Here is a 22,423-nt window from a genome sequence, read left to right as displayed (position 1 = left end):
GAGCCGTCATCGGGCCACGAAAGGAACAGCGACCACCTCATGGCACTGGTGTCAGGCAGGACCCCTGGGTGTCACAAAGCAGCAAACCAGCCTCAGCCTCCCCCGCAGCCCAGCACGTCCGCGCCGGCCCCACCTGAAGAGCCCCGTGTCCCCTTCCCCCGGTTCGCGGGCTGCCCTCTGCCCCAGCAGCCCGGCTCCCCGGGAGCGGCGGGGCTCTTCCCCGGCGGACCGGCCCTCTCCTCCCAAGAGCTTTCCAGGGGGAAAAACTGCTACGGGGGCTGTCTCCGGCCGGCTCGGGCAGGGGCCGGGGAGCGGGGGCTGCCCGAGGGGACCCGCTGATGGGGGCCGGGCGCCGCACGGGGCCGGGGGCTGCCGCAGCGCTCCTGCCCGGCCGGGGGCTGGAGCGGGGCGGGGGCTGGGGCCGGGGCCGGCCGGGCGGGCGGAGGGGAGCGGCGCCTTGGCCGGAGGGGGGTGCGGAGCCGCCGTGGAGGGCGGAAACGGGGTGGGGGGATTTGCGTCAGTGAGGGAGCTGAGAGCGGGCGGGACGGACGGAGGGACAGACGGACGGAGGGAGCCGGCGGAGAGGCACCGGCCCGCTGCGCTCACCCGCCGCCGCTGCCCGTCGCCCCATGGAGCTGTGCCCGGGGCCCGCGCCGCCCTCGGGATGGGCTCTGCCGCTCCTCCTCGCCCTGGGCGCCGCCGGGCTCAGCCACGGCACCCCGCACCTGCCGTACTCCCGGCCGGGCTCCCGCAGCAAGTGAGTACCGCCCGCCCCGGGACGCGCTGCGGCACCGGCCGGGCCGGGCGGGCTGCGGAGCCGGCGTGCCTGACCGACATTGTCCTTCTCCCCCAGGAACTGGTGCGCCTACATAGTGAACAAGAACGTGAGCTGCTCGGTGCTGGACGGGACGGAGAGCTACGTCCAGGCCCAGTACAAGTGCGCCTGGAACCAGTTCCCCTGCGAGCCCACCCTGGTGTAAGTAGCGCAGGGGGCGACCTCGGCAGGGAGAGCGCTTGGCCGCCCATTGCCAAGCCCCGGCGGGGCAGCGCCGGGTGATTCCGGGCGCCCCGAAGGGCGCAGGGCCGGGCAGGGGGTGCGGACCGCCCCTGGCGCTCCCCGAACAAAGCGCTCGCTCATTGCGGACATCGGAGCTAATTAGAGCCAGATTGAGTTGCTGCTCCGTGCTGCCGAGAGGGAGCTGCGCTGGCACACCTCGTCGGCTCGGAGAGGCGTGCAGGCGGGCGGGAAGCACGCGGGCTGCTTTCCATGGGCGGCTGGAGCGCCGGCACCAGGACCGCGCCTATGGGAGCGCACCTGGGCCAGGGCTGCCAGCGCACAGCCGCGCTCAAAACCGGTTCTGTTGCTGCGCCGTGGTGCTGGATCGGCGCATGAAGGGAGAGCCAGGAACGTCAGCCAGCACCTTTACAGTCTGTGTGTCCTTGTCTGTTATCCAGCAAGGGGAGCGGCCAGTGCAGATTTTATGGGGGGTAATATAAAGTTGCTTGTTTGATTTTAATCTTCGTGCGTGTGACCACGTGGTAATCTGTGGAGTGGCCACCTACAGCAAGGTGTGCTACAGCAGGCATTAGGGAACAGATGGATCTCACCTGCTGGCTAATCACAGGGAAATCTCCTTTCCTCATTTTTCCACTTGAAAAGCAGCAATATTTACACGTTTCTCTTTGAAAGCTCTATGTGATACGCACTCTGTGAAACCATTTCAGCATCCCCAGGAAGTCATAGGCTTAGACTTGGGCTGAGATGATGATGAAGAGTGTTTTACAATAAAGCTACAGTAACTAGTTTTTATTTTGACATGAAACAGTGATGATGAGACAGATACTACAAGATCCTGGGTACCACTGAAATAGAACTAGAGACACTGATGACGCTGCCACCCTGGGGGTCCATGACAATAGGTGTTGGGTGTTTGGCATTCAGATCTGCTGCTTTCTGTTTGTTTGGGTTGTTATTTTCGTTTAAAACCCAGCTTTTCTCTATATAAACACTAGAATTGGAGGGGAAAAAACAAAGACAGCAGACAGCTGAGTAACACCATCTTGTGTAACTTCCCTTGTTTCTCTTTGGAGTCTTGAACTGGCCATTTTGGACTTCTGACTGAGTTTGTGGATGTGTAATGGGGTGTGCCCTCTGTCCCGAGAAGTCTCTGTAGTGGAGCTACAGAGGCATGAGGAGGGGTTGAAACTGAGCTCTTTAAACACATAAATCACCAATCATTAAGATAAGGAATTTCAGAGGCGGTAAATTAGGACTTTCCTGGACTATCTGCTAGTAGATAGTGAAGAAAGTGCTAAGGCATTGCTTCTAGCTCAGGAAATTCCTGCACTGAGAGTGTGAGATTATTGGCAGCAGTAACAAGGGGAAGCCCAGCTTGAGCAGGGGGCTGGACTGCACGACCTCCATAAGTCCCATCCCTTCCAGATTTCTCTGTGGTTCTCTGAAATGGCATTGTCTGTCCTTGTGCTTCTAAACATCTGGAGTTGGCTGCTGTCAGAGAGAGAATGTGGGGCTGAGCAGACATTTGGTCTCACCAGATGTGTCCAGTCTCATGGGGTTTTTTTGTTCTTTTGAGAATGGAATTAGATGCTTATCATGAGACTTTGTCTCCTCTGTTTGACTTTTTTTGGTGAACATCACTGTTATTTTCTTCATAACCATGATGGCAACTGCAAAACAATTCCTTCTTCTTAACATAAAATATTCCTTATTATTACCATAAAATATTTTTCTTCTGTCACAGCACCAGCTGATCAACACCAAGAGAAGGTGAAATATCGATATCTTGAAATTTTATTGTGTTCAAAACTGTTATAGGTTGTAATTTTATTTTTGTGTCTGTTGCATATGCACTCTCTTAGTGGCAGAGTAAGAAAGGTGATAATCCAAAAAGCTTGAAATACCTGCCTCAAATTCTGCAAACCCCTAACTTGATTCCTGTGAAAAATATTGTTTAATTCAGAAGGAGTAGCAGTCTGAATAACAAAATGTGTTTATATATGTTTGCTAACTAATGTTCACAAAAATAGGAAAGAGCTATAAAACAACAAAGAAATGACTGTGAGAAATTTCCACTTTGTAGAAATTAGTCTCTTTTTTTCTCCTTTATACACTTGAACAGAGAACTTAAAATGAGCTAAATAGCAGATATTCATGGGAATAAAGTACAGTCCCTGTGTAGTCTCCTCTCGATACTCATGGTTTATCTAAGAGCTCATTCAGCTGCAGACAGTGGGAACAGTGAAATCCAAACCAAACAAAGAATTCCTTAACTGTATAATGGATGTGTGTGTTTTATTAGTACTTAAGTACTATTAGGTCTATTTTTTAATCTACTGTTGGTTTATATTAGTTTAAGACTAGATTTAAAGAGCCCATTTAGGTTATGCATAACAATTACTTAGATTGCAGTGTATGGGGGAGCATTTCACTGCCTCAAACTTGCAGTGTACTCCTGAATTCCATGTGTTATTTACAGACAAGATATGTGTGTTGCAGATATGGATTATAGTCAGCCCTGATTTGTCTTTGCATTTTTTTAAATTTTTTTTTTAATAGAGAGCTCTGGTGATTAAGCCTAAAATCATATGCATGCATGAACCCATTTTATCTACCCTTTAGGCCCATTAAAATATAATTTGTCTGAAGACAAAAAACCCTAAAGCCCCTTGTTGGAATGACTACACCTCCATGATTGTTAACTGTAAATTCACTTTGGCTGCAGGGTGTATTTCCTGAAAGGTTAAGTTGAAATTCAGGAAATTATTACACTTCATTGTTTAACTGTTTTATAGGTACTTGGGCTCAATAGTGCATTTCCTTGCTGAAAAGTTGGTGAATACTTTGGCTGATTAAGGTGTCAGGGATGAATGTGAGTTGAAGTGTGGCTGCTTAAGAGATAGGAAGAGAGAGAGTAGAAAGAGAGAGCAGAAATGCCCTTTGAAGTATGTTCCCTTTGAAGTGTGAGAGGCTCCTGATTTATTTTTCTTAAAACTATGACTAGCAAAGGAAGGACAAACTTTGTTATTAGTGGGTCACTGGGCTGAAAGGTACAAAAATATTAGTGTTTATACTCACTAGAAGGATCTTGGATGTTTTGAAATTTAATATTGCTTCATAAATAATTTACCCCTCACTGCTTCTTTTGTCATTAATTTCCATTCCTAGCTTTCTTATGAATGTTTTGGTAACTTAATTAGCAATAACAGCAATTTGTAACTAGTAGCATTTTCTATTTCTAAAAGAAAAAACATGTTTCCTTTCTGGTTAGATCCTACACACTCTTTAGGGTTGTGACTTGTTTGGGACATCCTCTGGTCACTATAGCCCTTTCAGGGTAGGATGCTGTCATAGCAGTTGTTTGTTTTGCCCCTTGTTCTGTGGAGTGTGTGGGTACACCTGGCTGTACCAGAGGTGCACTAGTTTATGGCCCAGCGCTTTTGGGAAAAGCTGCTTTCATTAGTAAGGTTTTGATTTTGAAGTCTGAAGTGAATTGAAGTGGCTGAATGTTTTCTGGGATGTTTTCTGGGTTTATGTCTTTGCTATAGAAGTGCAAACAGAACTTCCCCCTGTGAGGTCATAAATTAAAAAAAAAAAAAAAATTAGCTTGGTAAGAACCGCTGGAGGTCATGCAATCCCCTCGTAGCCCCCAGCTAACAGCAGAACCAGCTTCAAACTTAGATAAGGTTGCTCAGGGACTTGAAGAAAGGATGTTTTATCAGATCTCCTAATTCACGTACCAGCCCCCATTAATTATGCTCAAGTGAGTAAAGATATTTGTGTGCTCAGGTCAGGTCATCTGTCTTCAGCTTGTGAGGAGTGACTTTTATTATTTAGTGTAAGCTTCTCATCTTAACACTAATGATACATGGATACTAAGCAAGCCCATTATTTCATTTAGAAAATGACCCAGAAAATGATGAATGAAGCAATAGGTAAATTAGCAAGCCTCTCTGAATCTCTCACTGAGCAATATTTTCCAACTTCTTGTAATTTTATTACTTTCAAATGATCATAAATAAGCCCAGTGCCAAACTAATCATGATTTTGTTCATGGCCCAGAATATTCAAAGCACCAGATTGAAATGACTTATGAGAATGTTACTAAAAGTTTTCTGCATTCATAAACATCAGAACAAATTACTACTTATGAGAAAAACATTACTTTTAATAAGCAGTATTCTGCATTTATTTACAATATATTACTGGGTAAAAGTGGAAATTTTATAGCTGAAAACCCTCACGTGAGACATGCAGTTCAAGTGAATGGCTTCATCCATCTGGCAGCCCCAGAATGACCTGGGTGGAGCACATCAGCCCCAGTACAGGAACATATAGGAAATCCCTGTGTAGTTTTCAACCTTCTAACAGTCCCAATATAGTTTTCTCTGGGACTGTTCTACTGCTAGAAATCAAGCATGCAGATCAGTGTGGGAGCGCTCAGCACCAGGCAGGAGCAAACCTCAGATACACAAGTCAGCACAGATTGAGCCTGTGCTTGCCACTGGCTTCCAGCAATACATATCTCATAAAAAAAAAAAAACAAAAAAAAAAAAACCAAAAACTTTCAGGATGCACAAAAACCTTGGAGGGAAAGCAAGAGCTGTTTAATGTTTCCCCTCCAAGTATCTATAAAGGTCTTCAGGACTTTCTTTCCAACTTTGTGTATTTTGTATGAAGCAGAATTTCTTTGTACAGACTCCAGCTAGCTGACTACATAGGGAGGTTAGCCTAGGGGCTTGTGCATTGAAAACAGTAAGGAAACCTAAAAAACTTTAGTCTCCTGGAGTGCTTGTTTGAAATCTTTGAGATCCTGCTGGGTGTGGTAAGTTTTCCTGGCTGTCTACCCAAGCCTGAAATTGTGCATCTCTGTCTCCGCACACTGAACGCAGCAGAGTCTTTCTCCTCTGTGAACTGGACAGAGAATTTTCATTTCACACATCGTTTAAGTTTGTTGCAATAATGTAAAAAAAAAAAAAAAAAAAAAAAAAAAAAAAAAAAAAAGTCCCATGCTGCTCCTCACTTCACATTAATGTGATAACTCAAAGTTTCATGCTTTTCTGGTTTGAGAAATGTGTGACCTGGAGGTCTGGGGCCTCTTCTGTTAAGCACCAAACTGTTGCCAAAGCAATAAATTTTTATTTGCAGGGAGCTGCTGAGCCATTTAGGTGTATTCCATCATAAATCACCTAAATAATCAAGGAACATTTTGTACCATTACACAGTGGGCAGTGCCAGTTTTACACTTTGGGGATATTATGACTCCCATCTGACTTCATTTTTGCATTCACATCTCATCTTTCCTTTCCCTTCTGGCTCACTTTTAACTTGGTGTCTTGAAAAGTAACAGCTCTCAAAACAATGCTCCGTTTTATTCTCAAAGTTGGGGTCCCACTTCATGCCACAGCTTAGCTCTTGTCTTCCTGAAAGTATTGGTTATTTGTTTCATCTGGGTATATTTTCAAATAATCTCTGAGAAAAAGCTCTTTCTAGAGCATTCTAGAAAACACTTTATTTCATGGGCAGAGAAGCAGAAGAGATACTATTGGAGCTCAGTTTTTCAGGCAGCTTTATCAGCAGCAGTGCTCTGCATCCTCACTTCATCTCTCCACTGGTGTAAGGTGAGAAACTTGGTCCCTGCTGCTGCTGGGAGAGGCAGGTGATGATGTTGTAAACATATAACCTGTTGCAGAGTTGTTCCTGTTCCATCCCTGAGCACATCACATTGCCGCTCTACAAAACTTCCCTGAAATCCTTTTGAAAGGGCTGTATTTTCAGGGTTCTTCTATCCCAAGCTATTTCAGTGGGATTTTAAAAGTTTACTGTTGGTCTGTTACCTTGTATTTGACTGGCATTTCAACATTGTAAATCCTGAACTGAAGCTGTGCTTTGAGCTTTGCCACAGGCTATCTCTGGCTCTGAGCTCCTGAAATGCATCCTATGTCCTTGTTTTGCCGTTCATAAGAGGAGAATGCCTACCTAGTGATAATTTGTGAACATTAAGATGATTAACATTTTAAACTTCTGTGCATTTCCTACTGGACTTTAGTGGTCAGCTTTTTGAAAATAAAATCCTTGGCAGCCAAGAGAGAGGTAGGGATTTGTGTATGTGAATGTGAAGATATGTGTACAACAAGAAGAAATTACTAGATGAGACATGAGGACATATTTCAGAATGTGCAGTGCCTTGGTTCTTTCTTCCCACAAAAAGCCATTTATCTCCCAAGAGAGAAAGTTGTAGTTTGAACCTCATCTTTTTTTGATGGAAGAGTTCCAGCTGAGTGGCATAAAATCCACTGTATAAGTAGTGAACAATGGCACTTTTGGAGACTTTGAAATGAAACCATCTGGCGTTGCCTGAGAATAGTTGAATGTTTTTGTCTTCTTCCAGTTCCTGTAATCTTCTGTCCTTCTTACTGAAGAAAACACGAACTCTGCAGTAAAATTCAGCCAGATTCTCTCAGATGCATTGGAGCAGTGTTCAGTGTTGAAGACAACAAAGTACCAGAGACCAGGCTGTTGTGAGCTGTCTGGGCAGCACGGTTGGCTGCTCCTTCTCTGGTACCACTAGATGAGATGATAGTTTTATTTAGGGATGGACAAATACAACTTTTTCCTTCCTTGTATGAAGGAGTAATACAATCACCTGCACCAGGTCTCTGCCCACTTAGCAATTCCTTCCAGATGGAAGGCCATCTTCTCCCTCCATGCTTTCCGGGTAGCGTGAAGCCACCAAGTAAAAATAACCAATGGAAAAAAGTACTGAGTCTCTAAATGCTCATTCCTATTTTATGAAAATAAAATTCAGTAAAATTACAGTGCCTTCTTAGTCAGATACTAAACTACTCTTTGCAGTGACCTGGATGGGTGATTTCTTGGGTGTGTACACAGCAGGTAATTGTGTTCCTGTGGATGCAGAGTGCTTTGATTCGTTACCTTGCTTTTCTTTAGTTTCTTCCCTGTTAATCCTCTCAGCCAGTAGCATTTTTTTTCTCAGGATTTAGCTCAGAACAGATCTGGTACGAATGTTGGCCATGCAATACATGACTGCAAAATTTATTAAGAACTCCCTTGTGGGCCTGTGCAAGCCTGGAGAAGCTGAATCTCCATGGTCATATGCACCAATGATGCTTTTCATAACTTAATATTTTCCACAGGAGTGCCTCAAAACTTTGTTTCTCCCAGTACAAAACATTTAAAACACTCTCTTCTTGCTTTTCATTATATATATTTTATTTTGATTATTATATTATCCAAAGGCCTTTGAGGAACTTCAGTCTAGATGTCTGTGAGTGGGCCAAGCGCTGGACTAGTGTCTAAGGTCAGTGGCATTTTTTCTCAAGAAAATGTAATTGCCCAGATCCCAGTAGCTGTAAAGACATTTACTGACCTACTTTATATAAATCCTGGAAAGAAAAAATGCCAGGCAAAGGAAAAATAGCAGTGTAAAGATAAGACTTGCTTAAGTCCATCTGTAAGAAGCCGCTTAGTGTCTCTAATGCCAGATTGAAATAGAAAATTATTTTGGGGTGCAATAGGATTCTTTTTAAATGGACTTTTGCTGTATTGTGTAATTGGGATTTATTACAGCCTTGATGGCTTGCTGTCACTCAACTGCTGTCACTTAGACTTCTGTAGTTTTATCTATTTGCATCAAAACATCTTTTTGCTGTTTGCTGTAAATGCCTTAGGATAAATTCTTAGGAGAGACACATTTTTCTCAAATTAAGCTAACCTGTGGGCTGAAACACAAGCTAGCTGCTGGTACCACTGCATAATGACAAGGTAATCAAAGAACAAAAAACAAAGGTGGGATTTGGTTCACCCTGACCCAAACTGTCTGCCCAGGATGCAGAGGGGTGAATCTGAGCGTGGGAGCTTAGACATGCAGTGATGGTGACACAGGTGCAAGTCAGTGGTGTCCAGCACACTCTGTAGGTAATAGGATGTAAATGATGACTTTAGGGTGAGATGCAGCCCTGTTTTGACTCTTCAGGCTGTGTGGACTACTGCTGTTGGCCTTCATGGAAATACAGACAACTAAAACCTGTCCTTACCTGCACATGAGGCACCTGAAATCCAGGTGAGTGCTGAAACTCACCGTGACAGACAGCTGCTAAAATCTACAAAGATTGTGGTGGAACTAGGATGTCTGCCACCATTTGTAGGGAATACAAATAAGCTTGCACGTTTGGGAAGAAGGAAACATGGGATCAGCTGGTTCTATTTCAGTGTTTGCATAGTATAAACAGCCAATAAAGTATATTTTCAGCAGAAGTGTTTTCAGCCTACAAAATAAAAAATGTTTGGTTAGAATATGATTGCATTTAATTGCATCTTCTAGGTAGTGTTTTTGGGTGGTGTCTATATGCCATTTCTGTGCTCCCATTGCAATATATTGGAGATTTGGATGACTGGAACTATATAACTACAGTATAGCTGTAAAAATATAACTACCAGACAATGCAACTTACAAAGAATGTGTCTACATGCAATAAAAGTGTTAAATAGTGTAGATTTGATATCTTCTATTTTATAAAGAAAGAAATTTGCAGGCTGCTGAAGTCGTGGGACTTGTTCCAATGGCTACAGAATTTTGGACCAACCTTGAAGCTTTGTGCTCAGAGTAAACATTTTGTATGCTGCTTATGTAGAAACATGCTGATTCTGTGGTCCCTTCCTCGCAGTGAGGACGTGGTGGCACTTATCTTATTGCATTTCCCAAAAGGTTGAATGTTAATATCCAGTTACAGAGCTGAGCCATATGTTTTCCCACCAATTTCGTCCAAATGTTTCTGATTTGTTTTATCGCTATTAGGTGACATTCCAAATATCAGTGTTAACTGTTTCCTTCTGTGGTTTAGCACCGTGAGAATACTATAGCTGATTCCCAGTGAAAATGTCCAGCATTTGCAGCAAACATGAATTTTTAATTAAGCATTTTCCTATGGAAGTACTTCTCTCTCAAAGAAGAGGAATATTTGAGTGCTATTGTCACCCTGTACGTCTTCATTTCAGCTGTGAAACACTTAAGATAATAAAAGTGGAGGTTTGTATTAGTGTTCTGGGTGTGTTTTCTCATTTGATCAGCATGTTGAGTTCATGGTGAAGGTAGTAGGCGTGGGTAGTTACAAGCCTGTTGTGGAAAAACTCCTAAAAACCAGCTGTTCTTATGTTCTCTGTTGCAATGAAAGATTAGAGACAGTTGATATTAACCTTTATTCATGCTTTATAAAAGAATGATTGCAGTATTTAGCTCAATTAAGAGATTATGACCATCCTCTTGAACTTGAAATCCACAGGAGAATGGAGTGACTAGGCACAATAAATGCTGGAGTGTTATGTGCAACTTATAACCACGTAAGAAATTACTATTTTTTAAAATAGTTTTGAAGAATGCTTGTAAAAGTAGTTGTGCTAATTAACACTTACTTGAATAGCAGAATTCCAAGTCAACCAGAGGAAGGTTTGATGTTTTACTGGTTTTGAATTGCATTGCAGCATATAAAGGTGTAAAAGTGGAGTTTTTAAGATACTTAGGAAACTTTTGTGGACCCTTTTGACAAAATTGCCTCACTAGAGAACTCTGTAAAAATTTACACCTGCCAGATAAACCATGTGAATCTTGTTGTTACTTTCCAACCATGTATCTTTATCCAGCTTTATAGAGAAGGAACATTTTGTCTGTCTGGCTGCCCTGAGTGTATTTTGTGTGTTTTGTATGTTTGTGATTGTGTATTTTAAATTTGCTGTGTCTGTGAGTGAGTAATTGGATTCAGAATACTGCAGATTTAAATAAAGTCATGTCTAATTTCCATATTTTGATACTTCCCAGTCTTGTGTCTTTCACATGCATGGAATCACAAATTAGGGATGCAGTCCCTAGGAGAAACTTATGGTTTGTTTTATTAGAATTGTCACCAACAACATAACTGTGTTCAGTGCTATTGGATGTTATATCCTAGCAAAATCCTGAAAGTCTCCAGCTCCTCCACTGAAATTCACTGAGTGAAGCGAAGTTGTGACTTAAAAAAGCATCTTGTAGGATTGAGAACCTCCCTGGGGCTGGATGCAGGCTGGTGGCTGTCATTTGTCAGTGCAGCTGGACACTGCTGTCACAGTGACACTGTTCCTTGCAACTTGCACAGCACTTGTGCTTGAAGAATGTCATTGGCAGAGAAGCTGTAGCAGTGGAACTTTGATTTTTAAGCAATTTTTATGTGACTGTATTCAAATCAGAGAAGTGCTAGTGTAAGTTCCTGTTTCCTAGCCTTACATGTCTAGTTTTCCTGGAGGAAATGGGAGTAGCTGTGTGATTCATTCAGCTGGATTGGCAGTATAGAGAAGTAGTTTTCAGTAAGTAAATCCCAGTTGAATTTTTGAGCCATCCATGAGTATAGCTGTCTTCTTACCACAGTTCAAAGTGTGACTATGAAAGCTGTTCTAGATCCAGATTTTGAAATGTTCTAATTCTAGCTTATTTTGGCTCTGGGACAACTGTGATTTAGGATTCAGGTTAATCTGTATTTGATGGACCATATCTGAAAAAAAAAACCAAACCAGTTCCGATTTTTGTTGTTTCAAACCTGAAAGAATTTTTTAGAAGTGGACTGTTTTTCAAAGATTTATTTTTATTAAATCCTATTTAAGCATTTTATGCCTATTAGGATCAGGAAACTATAAAACAAAGAAGAGTGAGAATGTCAAACATGCCTGGTTTTTATTTTTAAGATGGAGTTTGGAAAAGCTTTTAATTTTTGACATTGGAAAAATATTAAGCTCGATTTCTTTTTATTTGTTTATAATATTCTTTTGTATTTTGATGTTTCTTATTATTTTTCTGACTGTTGAAGCCATCTGAAAGTGGCTATATTGATTACTTTGACTACAGAGAATATGTTAAAAGAGAAAATTATCAGAAATGTGATGGAAAATCCTCACTGTGTAATTTGAGCAAAGAAAAGCACAATTTGCGCTTAAGTAATCCTTACTCATTTTATAAAATTAGTTTCAGCTATATTCTTAAAACTTTGTTGGGAAAAAAGAGAGATTTGGCATTTGAAAACAACCAAAATACTGTATTTTTCAGGAAGGGGTTTGGCCCTGAAAGTAAAAAGAGGAACACACACAAAGTTAGGAGCAGTTAAGTGTTTTATGGAAATCATACAGAATTATGTACAAGCATTTCCGGCATGGGAAAACTGATCTGGAAGTTCAGAGTTTGCATTTCAGTAATGTGGTGGTTGTGAGAGAGGCTGTAATGACTCTCAAAACCACTTCAAAACACTGAAGTATCTAGCTAATCCTGTTTCTCCTGACTCTGGCAGCTAGCTGGAAGGAAAGGATTCAATCCCAAATTATCTGCAAAAGATGTAGTTTAATACTTTAGATAAGGGAGAAAGAAAAGGAAGTTCCTGGGTGGCCGGGATATTGTTCTCCCCAGTGGTGCCCTCTACATTGCACTCTTGTATTTAATTTTTAAAGCACTTTACCACTGGGATTTCTGTACTTTGTAAACAGGATTCAGCAGATGTTTAAGTGAAAACCGTAGAAGAAATTATGAGCTGGAGTGAAGTCTACAGCTGTTTCATATATGGTGTTCAGAAGGTATAAAAGGATTGGAAACCTCTGGTTTCCACACTCCAAGTCAGAGTCTGAAAAGCTGACAGGCACAGCAAACCACTGCAGTTATGAGCAGCTCATGGACAGAGATTCAGCACAGACTGGCCCTGCCTTCCTATGCAGATCCACAGAAGAATGGAATCCAAAGAGGATTATTAGCGTAAACTACTCTTGTTCCAGAAATAGTTGGAAAAAATATGATTGTCTCTAGTGAAAGTAGCTTTTACCCCTTCAATGAGAAGTCGTAGACCAAGTAATAATGCAAAACAGCACTGAGTGTTTCCCGAGTGCAGAAATTAGAGTATGTTGTGGCAGAATTGGGAAAGATACATTTGGAAAAGAAATTCATAATTAGTAGTTAATATTTTAAGCACACCACCACAAGTTGGTTAACCAGCTTACCAAAAAGGGACAGCAAGTGGCTGTCAGATGGGGGACATTATATTAAGATTATGTATCTGAAATATGCTGAATAAAATTGTTAGAATTATTTCAGCAACTATTTGCACACATGGCAGGAGAAGCTTTGAAGAGTAACGGTAAGCTAAATCCCACTCTGTGACTCTCAATATGAAATGTTTCACAGCCTGTAAGATTTACTTCTGTCCATTTGGTAGCTGATTACTGATTTTTTTTTTTTTTTTTTTTGACCAGTTAGGAATTTTGGATATTAATAGCATGCCATGTTCAGTGAAATAGGTGACACTTGTGTGATAGCATGGCTGCTTCTGGTGCTGTTCTGTACTGTACATGGTTTCTCTCTGTCCCAGGATACACTCCCTGCGAGCCCATCCAGGCTATGGCTGAAGCCTGTTACAGAGCTCCTGTAGGTTCCTTTGCTGCTGTCCTGCATTTATTCTGCTGGTATTACTGTTTAGGGACACCTCAGCTGTGAAATAAGCCTGAAAACTGTTCTAATCTGAAGTAATCTGAAGGAAAAAAGATCTGAAAAAGCCTTAGGGAAATTAGTAGCATGATGGTAGTTTAACTGAGAGAAAGGAATTCATGTGAGAAATTGGGATGACTTACTGTTTCTGTGTGTTCCAAAAATACAATTTTATAGAGCTCAGGTGGCAAATCCCTGTTTTACTTATTTTCCTCATGACTCAATCCAAAATGAGCTGTACTTTAAATTGATTTAGTTTTTATCTGATAGCATAGGCTCTGCTTGTGCTCTGCTGGGATATCACAGTGTCTGACCGCAGCTGAATATGTGGGATGTCTTTCAAGGGAAACTATGGAAGAAGTCGATGGTTAGAGAAAATTGCACAACCAGAATTAGCTTGTCATTTATTAACTTTTGAGTGGTTAATCAGGGAAGCTCAAGGTTGTATGTGCATAATGGGTGTATAGGTTTGTCTGCCAGACCCTCTTCAACTTAACTGATGAAGTAGGAAAGAGTTGATTTCTTCGTTGTGCAGTGTTTCATCTGATTCCTTCTTTCATGTCCTTGTCTGACTCACACTTTTAGCATTTTGTCCTTCTCTGGAATATCCCTCCCTCTGGAATACCCCTGCCTGCTTTGACTGTGCTGTACGTATGGGTCCTGAGGAATGGTTTTAAGTGGAGACTGTGGAAATACAAATGGGACAAAGCAGGCAGAAGCATTTCTTGATGTTCAGAAGAGCCCTGGTGGGGGGGTTCCGATGAAAAGTTAGAGGAAAAACATTTTGAATTTTGCTGGTGGTCACGGGTACTGTCAGCAGTGTCTGATGAGTTGCACTTTCACTTGCCATAGCATTTTATCCCTCTGCTCATACATGAAAGCCCCTATTCCATGGCTCCCTATCATGACTGTGTTGAGTGGTGGCAGATTTAAAACCTAGATAGAAACACTTGTTCATTTGATGTTTAAAGGAGAAAATGAATAGTAGCTGTAAGTATTTGATTTTCATTATAAAAAGCCCTGAAACCTGTTTTAATTTTAACTTTAATCTAAATAGCAGCTTAGGTTATGGGTTGTTTAAAATGCTTTCTGTTTTGGCAGATACCGAACGAGTTTCAGACCTCGGTACACAGTTGCATATAAGACAGTGACAGAGCTGGAATGGAGGTGTTGTCCTGGCTACAAAGGCGAGGACTGCAGGGAAGGACCTGCAGAAAAGCCAAACACTGCTCGGCGTCCCGCAACACCAGCGAAAGCTGCCGTGAAGAAAGGCACAGGTAACTTTTTGTTTGAATTTTGGTACGCACAGTCAGGTCTGGTTTCTTGTTTTGTCTTCTAAGGATAAGAATCATTATGGTTTCTACTGAACTCAGCTGCTGGCAGGTACAAAAGCCATGTGAAAGACTCTGTGTGGTGGAGAAACAATAGCCAGGCAATAGCAGTCCTGATACAGAGAATTTCCTGAAGAATAACAGAGGAATGGGCTGTAGAACACTGGCTGGAAGTGCCAGCTGGCTACTCATGGTTCCAGAAAGTCTTTAGGTTATGACTGTGGGTTTTGTAAGAATTTACAGGGGATTTTTTTGTGGTTTCTCCAATGTTCAGAAAAAAAAATATTACCAAAACAAAACCCACCCCCCAGATACAAATTTTAATGAGGGTTCATAGCAGTTTCACAGTGTTTTGTTTGAGATTCTAAAGATTTACAGATTCTCATTAGATTACATGCTTTAATAATGAGGAGTAAGGGAATAAGTATGGATAAGCCTCAACTTCTGAAAAAATATTTTAAAGAATGAATGATGTTTGTGTAAGATACTGTCTTCTCTAAGGGCAAGAAGGCTTTCTGTTACTGCCATATTATGCCTTTTCTCCATTACGAAAAAATGATAAACAGATGTTCCCTTCTGAAGGACGTTTTCCAACATAATTGGAGATTAGTGTCACATATAGCACTTAGTCAGATTTCCACATGTGTTTTCTGTGTGGTGGAGTGTATTGAATGACTGAATACATGGTTTCAAACTAGTCCCATAGATTATAAACCTGCTTTAAAAATGAGCTTTTAAAGTATTTTGTTACCTGACCTAAAATATTAATTCCAAAAGATGATAATAAAACATAGTGACATGTGTATCCTTCCCCGCACTTCTAGACAAAATTAAAAATTACTTTTAACTTTTCCTGCAGTTTATCCTTTCTTGACCTCTGATAATGTTTGTTTTCTGGGTTTTTCGTCTGGATTTTCTGCAGTTGTTACACATTTTGTGTGAAACCGAACATCCAGATTTGTACATGGCTTTGTAAATGAGGTCCTACTAATGACAAGATTCAGATTCATTAATTGATTAATTGATAGGTAAAAAGTAGATTACAGCTAAAAGTCTTCTCTTTCTGATTTTCCTTCAATGAGGACGAGTTATTTTAATCAAACAGTTTTGAATGTGTAAATTTTACACTTTTATACATGTTTTTATTAACTACTTAAATATATGCCAAATAATTAGGTATTTGTGAAACAAGGGTGATAACTAGAGTGTCTTGCAGAACCCCATGTCATATATAGGATCTATGTTTGGATCCCAGGTCAGTAAAACACGGAAGCACAAACCCACTTCAGGCACATAAGTGACTGACACTGAAGTTTTCAGTGGGAATTTAGAGGCAAATTATTGTTATAGGAGATGTAGTGGTTCTAAGGTGATGTGTATGGACCTTAGATCCATTGCTGAACTGGAGGGGTGGTTGCCAGTTTCTTTGTGGCCACTGTATCTTGGCAGGAATCGGTCACCATGCTAAAACTTCTAGTTCTGAGGGTTTTGATACCATATTAACTATAAACGACTGGAAATAAGAACAGAAAAGACAACAAGCATTAGGGAGTTTAAACCATTATTTCATTTTAAAGAACAGTGAAGTCAACTGCAGTTTATTAAAACAGATACCACTGGGAATATTTACATCCACATTTTGTTATTTCTGGGAAACAGATGCAGAACCAACAGAAGCACCGGTGCCTCCACCATATGAGAAGAGAATGCAGTTCCTTGAGGACGAATTGTTTAGACTTACACGGTCTGTGATTGAACTCCAGTCCTCTGTGGCAGGTGTGAATGAAAACCTGAAGCTGACTGTACAAGAAGATGCTAGCAAGATGTTGGTCACTTGGCTGAACAACCTTTACGACCGCCCGGAGCCTGACAGTGCAGTTGGTGGTGAAACAGACACTATTCAGCTGCCAGGACTCCTCAGCAATAAAGACCAAAAAGACCCTTTTAGTGATTTTGAAATGGAAGATATAAAAGCTGAGCTAGCTGAGGTTAAAGAAGCCTTGAAGATGAGGAATGATGAGCTGGAGGAGCTGAATGGAAAAGTAAAAGGCTATGAAGGGCAGCTAAAACAACTGCAGGAGGCAGCACAAGGACCTACAATAACAATGCCCCGTGACAATATATATCAGGATTATATAGACTCAAAATTTGAGTCCCTCAGGCAAGAAATAATGGAAGAATTTGAGAAGAAAATGGCAGATCTGAAGAATTCTTGTGACTATAAACTAGAGGATATTCAGCAACAGTATGATGACAGTGAAAATAACTGTGCAGGGATAATCAATGTTATAAGAGGAAAAGAGAATGACTTGAGGAAAGAAATAGATACTCTCCGCACTCAGATTCCATCAAATGACTCCAGTTGTTGCAAGAAGGGTGAGGGAAATGACTTTGACCAACAGATGAAAGATTTAGATAAGAAGATTGACAGAATTGTAGAAGCACAGAGGATCTTGAATGTCAGAATAGATAATGAAATCATTCGATTGTCGACTCCAGATCTGGAAGATGTGTTTGGTGAGAGGCTGGAGGAGCTAGATGCAAGGATGAATATTACAGAACGAAATGCTGAAGAACATTGTTTTTATGTTGAGGAGACTCTCCGTGGTGCTATTGCTGCTGAGGTGGATGAACTGAGAGATTTGTTTGACCAAAAGCTGCGGGCGCTGGAGGTCAGGCTAGGCGGGACTATTTTGGAGATTGCCAACACCACGGACCCGGATGGAATGTTTGTTAATCCTGGGCCTGTCTTGCCCAGCGATGCAGGATTTGTAAATGAACAGTTTACAGCAGAGATGAATTTCGTGAAGGACAAACTGCTGTCGCTTGAACAGCTCTGTGGGCAGAAATGTCAGTCTGCACCGCGAGGCTCGCAGGACCTTCAGAAACAGCTAGAAAATTGTAACGACAAGTACAATCACTTGCTTTTGAAAACAGAGAATAATTCTGCCATCCTGCAGTCTCTAAATAGCTCTCTTAATGAGAAACTCAACTCAATTAAGGGTAACCAACGTGACATCCAGAAAATGCAGAGAGACGTACGTGTATTCCGATACAATCTGAATGCCATTGATAAAGATATGAAGAATCTTCAGGATGGCCTGAGTAGCTGCAGGGAGCAGCTTCTGGGTGTCAATTCGACATGCAGAAAAACACAAAGAGGTGTCTTCCGAAAAATTGATCAAATGCAGAGGACATTTGCAAATCAAACTGCTCATTCCAGTGAGAATTGTTGTGGTGAAGTGAAAGACAGACTAGAACAGTTGAATGACCATATCCTGAATGATCTTAGCAAGTGCAAAGAAAAGACCCAAGGGGTCCAGGAGGGTGTTTCAGATGTTGAGAGCAGAGTCTCACATATTGAAAAAGTCTGTGGCAAGCTGGACTCTGTTTCAGACAGCCTGCAGAATATAAAGGAGGGCCTGAATAAGCACGTGAGCAGCTTATGGAACTGCATCCGTGAAATGAATGGAACTATAGCATCTCATTCTACTGATATTTCTGGCCTCAAAAACTCTGTCCAACAGTTTCATAGTCAGGTTTCCAAAATCACCACAGACATTGAAGGCGTGCTGAAATCTCAGCCTGACACAAGTAAGTTTCTTGCTTATTTTTCTTTTACTTTTTGCTTGTTTGTTTGTTTTTCAACTGGCTTTCCTTTCTGAAACTCTTAGAAAAGAACTAAACAAGGGAGGAAAAACTTATTATTACACAATTCCTACTTTATTTTTGCAATGACTAATTTTGGCTCTTTGCTGCAGAACACCACAGAGTACTTTGAGTGCTTTTAAAAGTATCCTCCAAAAAGAAAAAAAAAGTCTTACTTTTTTTATGTTTACTTCGAGCTAGAATGGAGACAATAGGAAAAGTAGTGTTTTTGAATAGTGATTTTAAAGTGAGTTTTTTGTAATAATTGTCTGTATTATGCCAATTCATTTGATTTGATTTTTTTGTTTTGTTTTATTTTGTTGTTGAAGATTATTCTCTATTCCTCAAGGAAAATTGAAAAGCAAGTAGAGAAAAATGAATTCAAATGAATTCAAATTTATGATAAGAAAGATGTCTTCTAAGTTGTGTTCTTAGCATGAGTTTATGCTTATAATTCAGCACCCACTCTTTGATCTAGAAGTTTCACAAATGAGCTCTGGCATATCTTGGCATGGCAATATAAGACTTTTGCTTCATAGTTCTCCCAGAAGCTTGCTTTCCCACAAGGTCGTTGGCAGTACTTGGCACATTCCAACTGGCAATGTTTTAGCACCTCAGCCAGTTCTGTTAACAGTCCAACATGTTGGTGCGAATCTTGCAAACCTACCTGCACTTTGTTTAAAGTTTGCATTAGAGCAGCTGAGAGGCTGGGGCACATTCCCTTTGGCTCTGAATGCTGGGAAATGGAAACCTCAGCGTGCTGGTGAGCCTTGCCATGAAGGTTTAGAGACCCTGACAAATGCCACTCAGTTCCCTCTGCAGTTCTTGGCTCCAAATTCCAGCAATGGGTTGTTTTCCTGAGAGCTGAAGTTTACAGAAGGAAGCTGAGTTCCTGTTCTCCTGTTTCTCTTAGCATGACGCAAAATCATAGGAATTGGAGACTGTTTTGAAACTGCACTCTTCAGTTGGTTGATGCTTCTGGTTTTAATTCTGTGCACGTATGAGATAAATAAGAGGCCAGTTTCTGTGACTGGGTAAAATTAGAAGAGGTGCTGAGGGAAGAGCCTGTGTGCTGTTGCAGCTGATAGTGGTTGGGAGAGATCGGATGTGAGATTCTTGAGTGTTCTTTCTTGAGTGGCCAAGTTGTGCCTCATGAAGGGAAGAATATCCTTCTCACCCCAAGGCAGAGACTTGAAAACCTGCAATAGATGTGTTTCTTTTGTTTAATTGTTTAAAACCAAATGTATAGCAGTACTTGACACAAAAATCCTTCTGAGGTGAGAAGCTTTTGTGTGAAATAAAAAAAAAAAAAAATCTCTTAACTTTAAAGGAGGAAGTGGAGTGAAGGAGGACTGTAAACTGCAGATCATTCTTTTGCTATAATTTTGACTTAAATTCAAAAGGGTTAGGACCTTTATCCCTTGATCTTGCAGAAGCATCCCAGTCTCCATTAAAACAGAACATGATGTAACTGTGTAATCCTGCTTCTCATCCATCTTGCCCAAAATTAACTAGCACTAGGGACCAACATTGGAGAAAGGTCCAAGATACATACAAGCAGTAATCTTCTGCTGTTTGAAGCAGGTGTTCAAGTGACCTCATGGGTTACAATGTATTAAAGCATTAAAAAGCCTCTGCACACCTGGGTTTCCATAAAATAAGACCTTTTCAGGGCAGACCCCTCCAGACCGCTGGGTGTTAAAAGCCTGTGGAAGGACACTGCTGCTGGGTCTGGGCTGCAGGCACTCTGAGCATCCCTTGCTGCTCTGGGTGCCTCTGGCCTCTAAAGGATTTGTGAAGCATACACTGCAGTTCCCAAATGTTTCCAATTACAATAACACTGTCTGGCACAGCAGCCTAAGTAAGTTTTGATGGCAAGAGCTGAAGAAAGATTTTGGCAGAAGAGCCTTTTTTGGAAGTGATTTTGGGAACCATGTTATGTGAGTTGGGGTATGGCTTTAACTATTTTTACATTTGTGATCTGCAGCCTTGTCTGCCATACCAACATTATTTGACAGGAAGACCTGAACTTGGATCAGTGGACAGTTTCTTATGCACAATTTGCCAGCATATCGTAGCATTCAAATGATGTAATTTGACTTCAGAGGGGCCGAAACAGAAACAAGTTGTTACTAATAAAGTTGTTGAGGGCAGTAAGGCAAGGATGTGTTCCAAGAAATAAAACATAAAATCTTACCAAGCAGTGTAAGCCCAGCAAAGTCAAATTACCCTCGCCTTAAAAATATGGTTGTATTATCTTCCATATTTTTTATTCAGGGGTTTCAAATGCCTCAATCCAAACTAACAAGCCAACATAACAAATGACTGTGCATCAGATACGAACCCAGAGACTAGAAATGTCTTTAATTTGTTGTAATTCCTGGTGAAGATAGTGAAATGTCCTGCAGCACACAAGGCAGTGGTGACAGGAGGCAGTGGTCTGCTCTAAGCATTCAGGGAACCATGCATGATGTGCTCTCCAAGGTAAAATGATCCAGCAGCTTTCCATCCGCATTAAATGGTGCCTTCTCCCAGTTCCACGTTTTGTAGTCTAAGTTGTTCTCATTGCACTCTGTTCCTCTCTGCGGGTATGTTTGTTCCTCACATGGTATGAAACCAAAACTAAAGTGGTCTCTATTATTGTACTGCCTTTTTTTAATATATATCCATGAAGTTTTCCAGGAATCAAAACTGGGGTCTTGCAGCCAGATACTGTGCTGGGAGTGCAGTTTGCTTTGGTTACAGGTATTTGACCTGACCTGCAATTCCTGTGGTATTTGTCTGTGTAGCAGGGTTTTGAAACCAACAGCAAATCTGATGAAGTTGTGGCCTAAGAAACCAAATGTGTGTTTTGCATTACAGCATGGATATAAAAATTTTAATGCTGTATTGTGAATAGTTGTACAGTCAATTCCTCTGGGCTCCCTGTGAGCTTGTGCACAGTGCTGTTTTCTGACAGATTTGTAAAATCCCCTCGGTGTCTGTAATAAAACTCAAGTGAGGTCTTTTGGGCTTCTTGTGAGAGCAGTCACAGGTTCCTTTACTCTCTAGTTAGCTTTATGCACTTCGTTTCTGTGTGTTTTGGGGGCTGAGGGGAGCACCAGAAGATGCTGGTGTGTGATGTGGTAACCACACTGTCACTCACAACAGTGGTGACAAGCAGAGTAGCAAGGATCCTGCTGCTGAGAACAGCGTTGCTGTTCCTCGCTGTGTAATGATCTCAGCTCTGTTCTTGCCTTCCCAGATAGATGGGAAGATAATGGGAATATTGTGGTCATGGCCTGCTCAGCAAAATTCAAGCAGATCTCTACTCACACATACCTGATTGCTTCCACTTGAAGTTTGGCTTTAGGCCTGTGATTCTGGATTTAGTGTTATGGAGATGGGACAATTCTGAATATTGCATTATTCATGTTGCATGCAAGGAAGCAGTTTGCTCAGGACTTGGGATTTCAGCAGTTGATTGTTATTTAAAGGTCTAGAAAAGCAAGCAGAGAAATGTATTAATTTTCCAAAATGGCAAGTACATGCATCCCAAGGTGAAGTACTTTGTCAATTTTTTTTTTCAATGAGGTTAAGATTTTAGTTGAAGGCCTAAATCAATGCTTCTGTGGACAGAAGTTGTCTTACAAAGCAAATAATTATGTTAAAAAGTCACTTTGATACTTTCAGGTTTTTTGAAAAATTTTTAATTTTTTTTTTTAATTTTAGTGTTTAATTTTAAATTTAAAAAAAATATTTTTTTTAATTAAAATAGTTTCAATCTGTATAAAGCAAACATTTCACTGTTTAGGCCTCTGCCTTGTGGACAGAGTTACTGAGTGAGCTTCAGCGCAGCTTTGTGGTGCATTGTCTGCATGAGTTTCAATTCTCCTGATGGTTAAGATCAGCAAAGATCAGGGAGGTTTTTTCCTAGCA

General features: G+C 41.3%; 1 protein-coding gene across 1 annotated transcript in view; it reads left to right on the top strand.

Annotated features, from left to right (window-relative positions):
- The first annotated feature begins 503 nt into the window (after positions 1–503).
- Positions 504–22,423, top strand: part of EMILIN2 (elastin microfibril interfacer 2) — a 37,817-nt gene continuing 15,897 nt past the window's right edge. The window contains exons 1-4 of the mRNA XM_041399353.1: positions 504–757; positions 854–976; positions 14,628–14,803; positions 16,517–18,451. Of these exons, the coding sequence (XP_041255287.1) occupies positions 630–757; positions 854–976; positions 14,628–14,803; positions 16,517–18,451 (2,362 nt within the window). The 5' untranslated portion in view covers positions 504–629. The remainder of the gene's footprint in view (positions 758–853; positions 977–14,627; positions 14,804–16,516; positions 18,452–22,423) is intronic.

Source organism: Onychostruthus taczanowskii, unplaced genomic scaffold, assembly GCF_017590055.1.
Source record: "Onychostruthus taczanowskii isolate IOZ18803 unplaced genomic scaffold, ASM1759005v1 scaffold16, whole genome shotgun sequence".
NCBI lineage: Eukaryota > Metazoa > Chordata > Aves > Passeriformes > Passeridae > Onychostruthus > Onychostruthus taczanowskii.
This window is presented reverse-complemented; position numbering and strand designations above follow the sequence as displayed.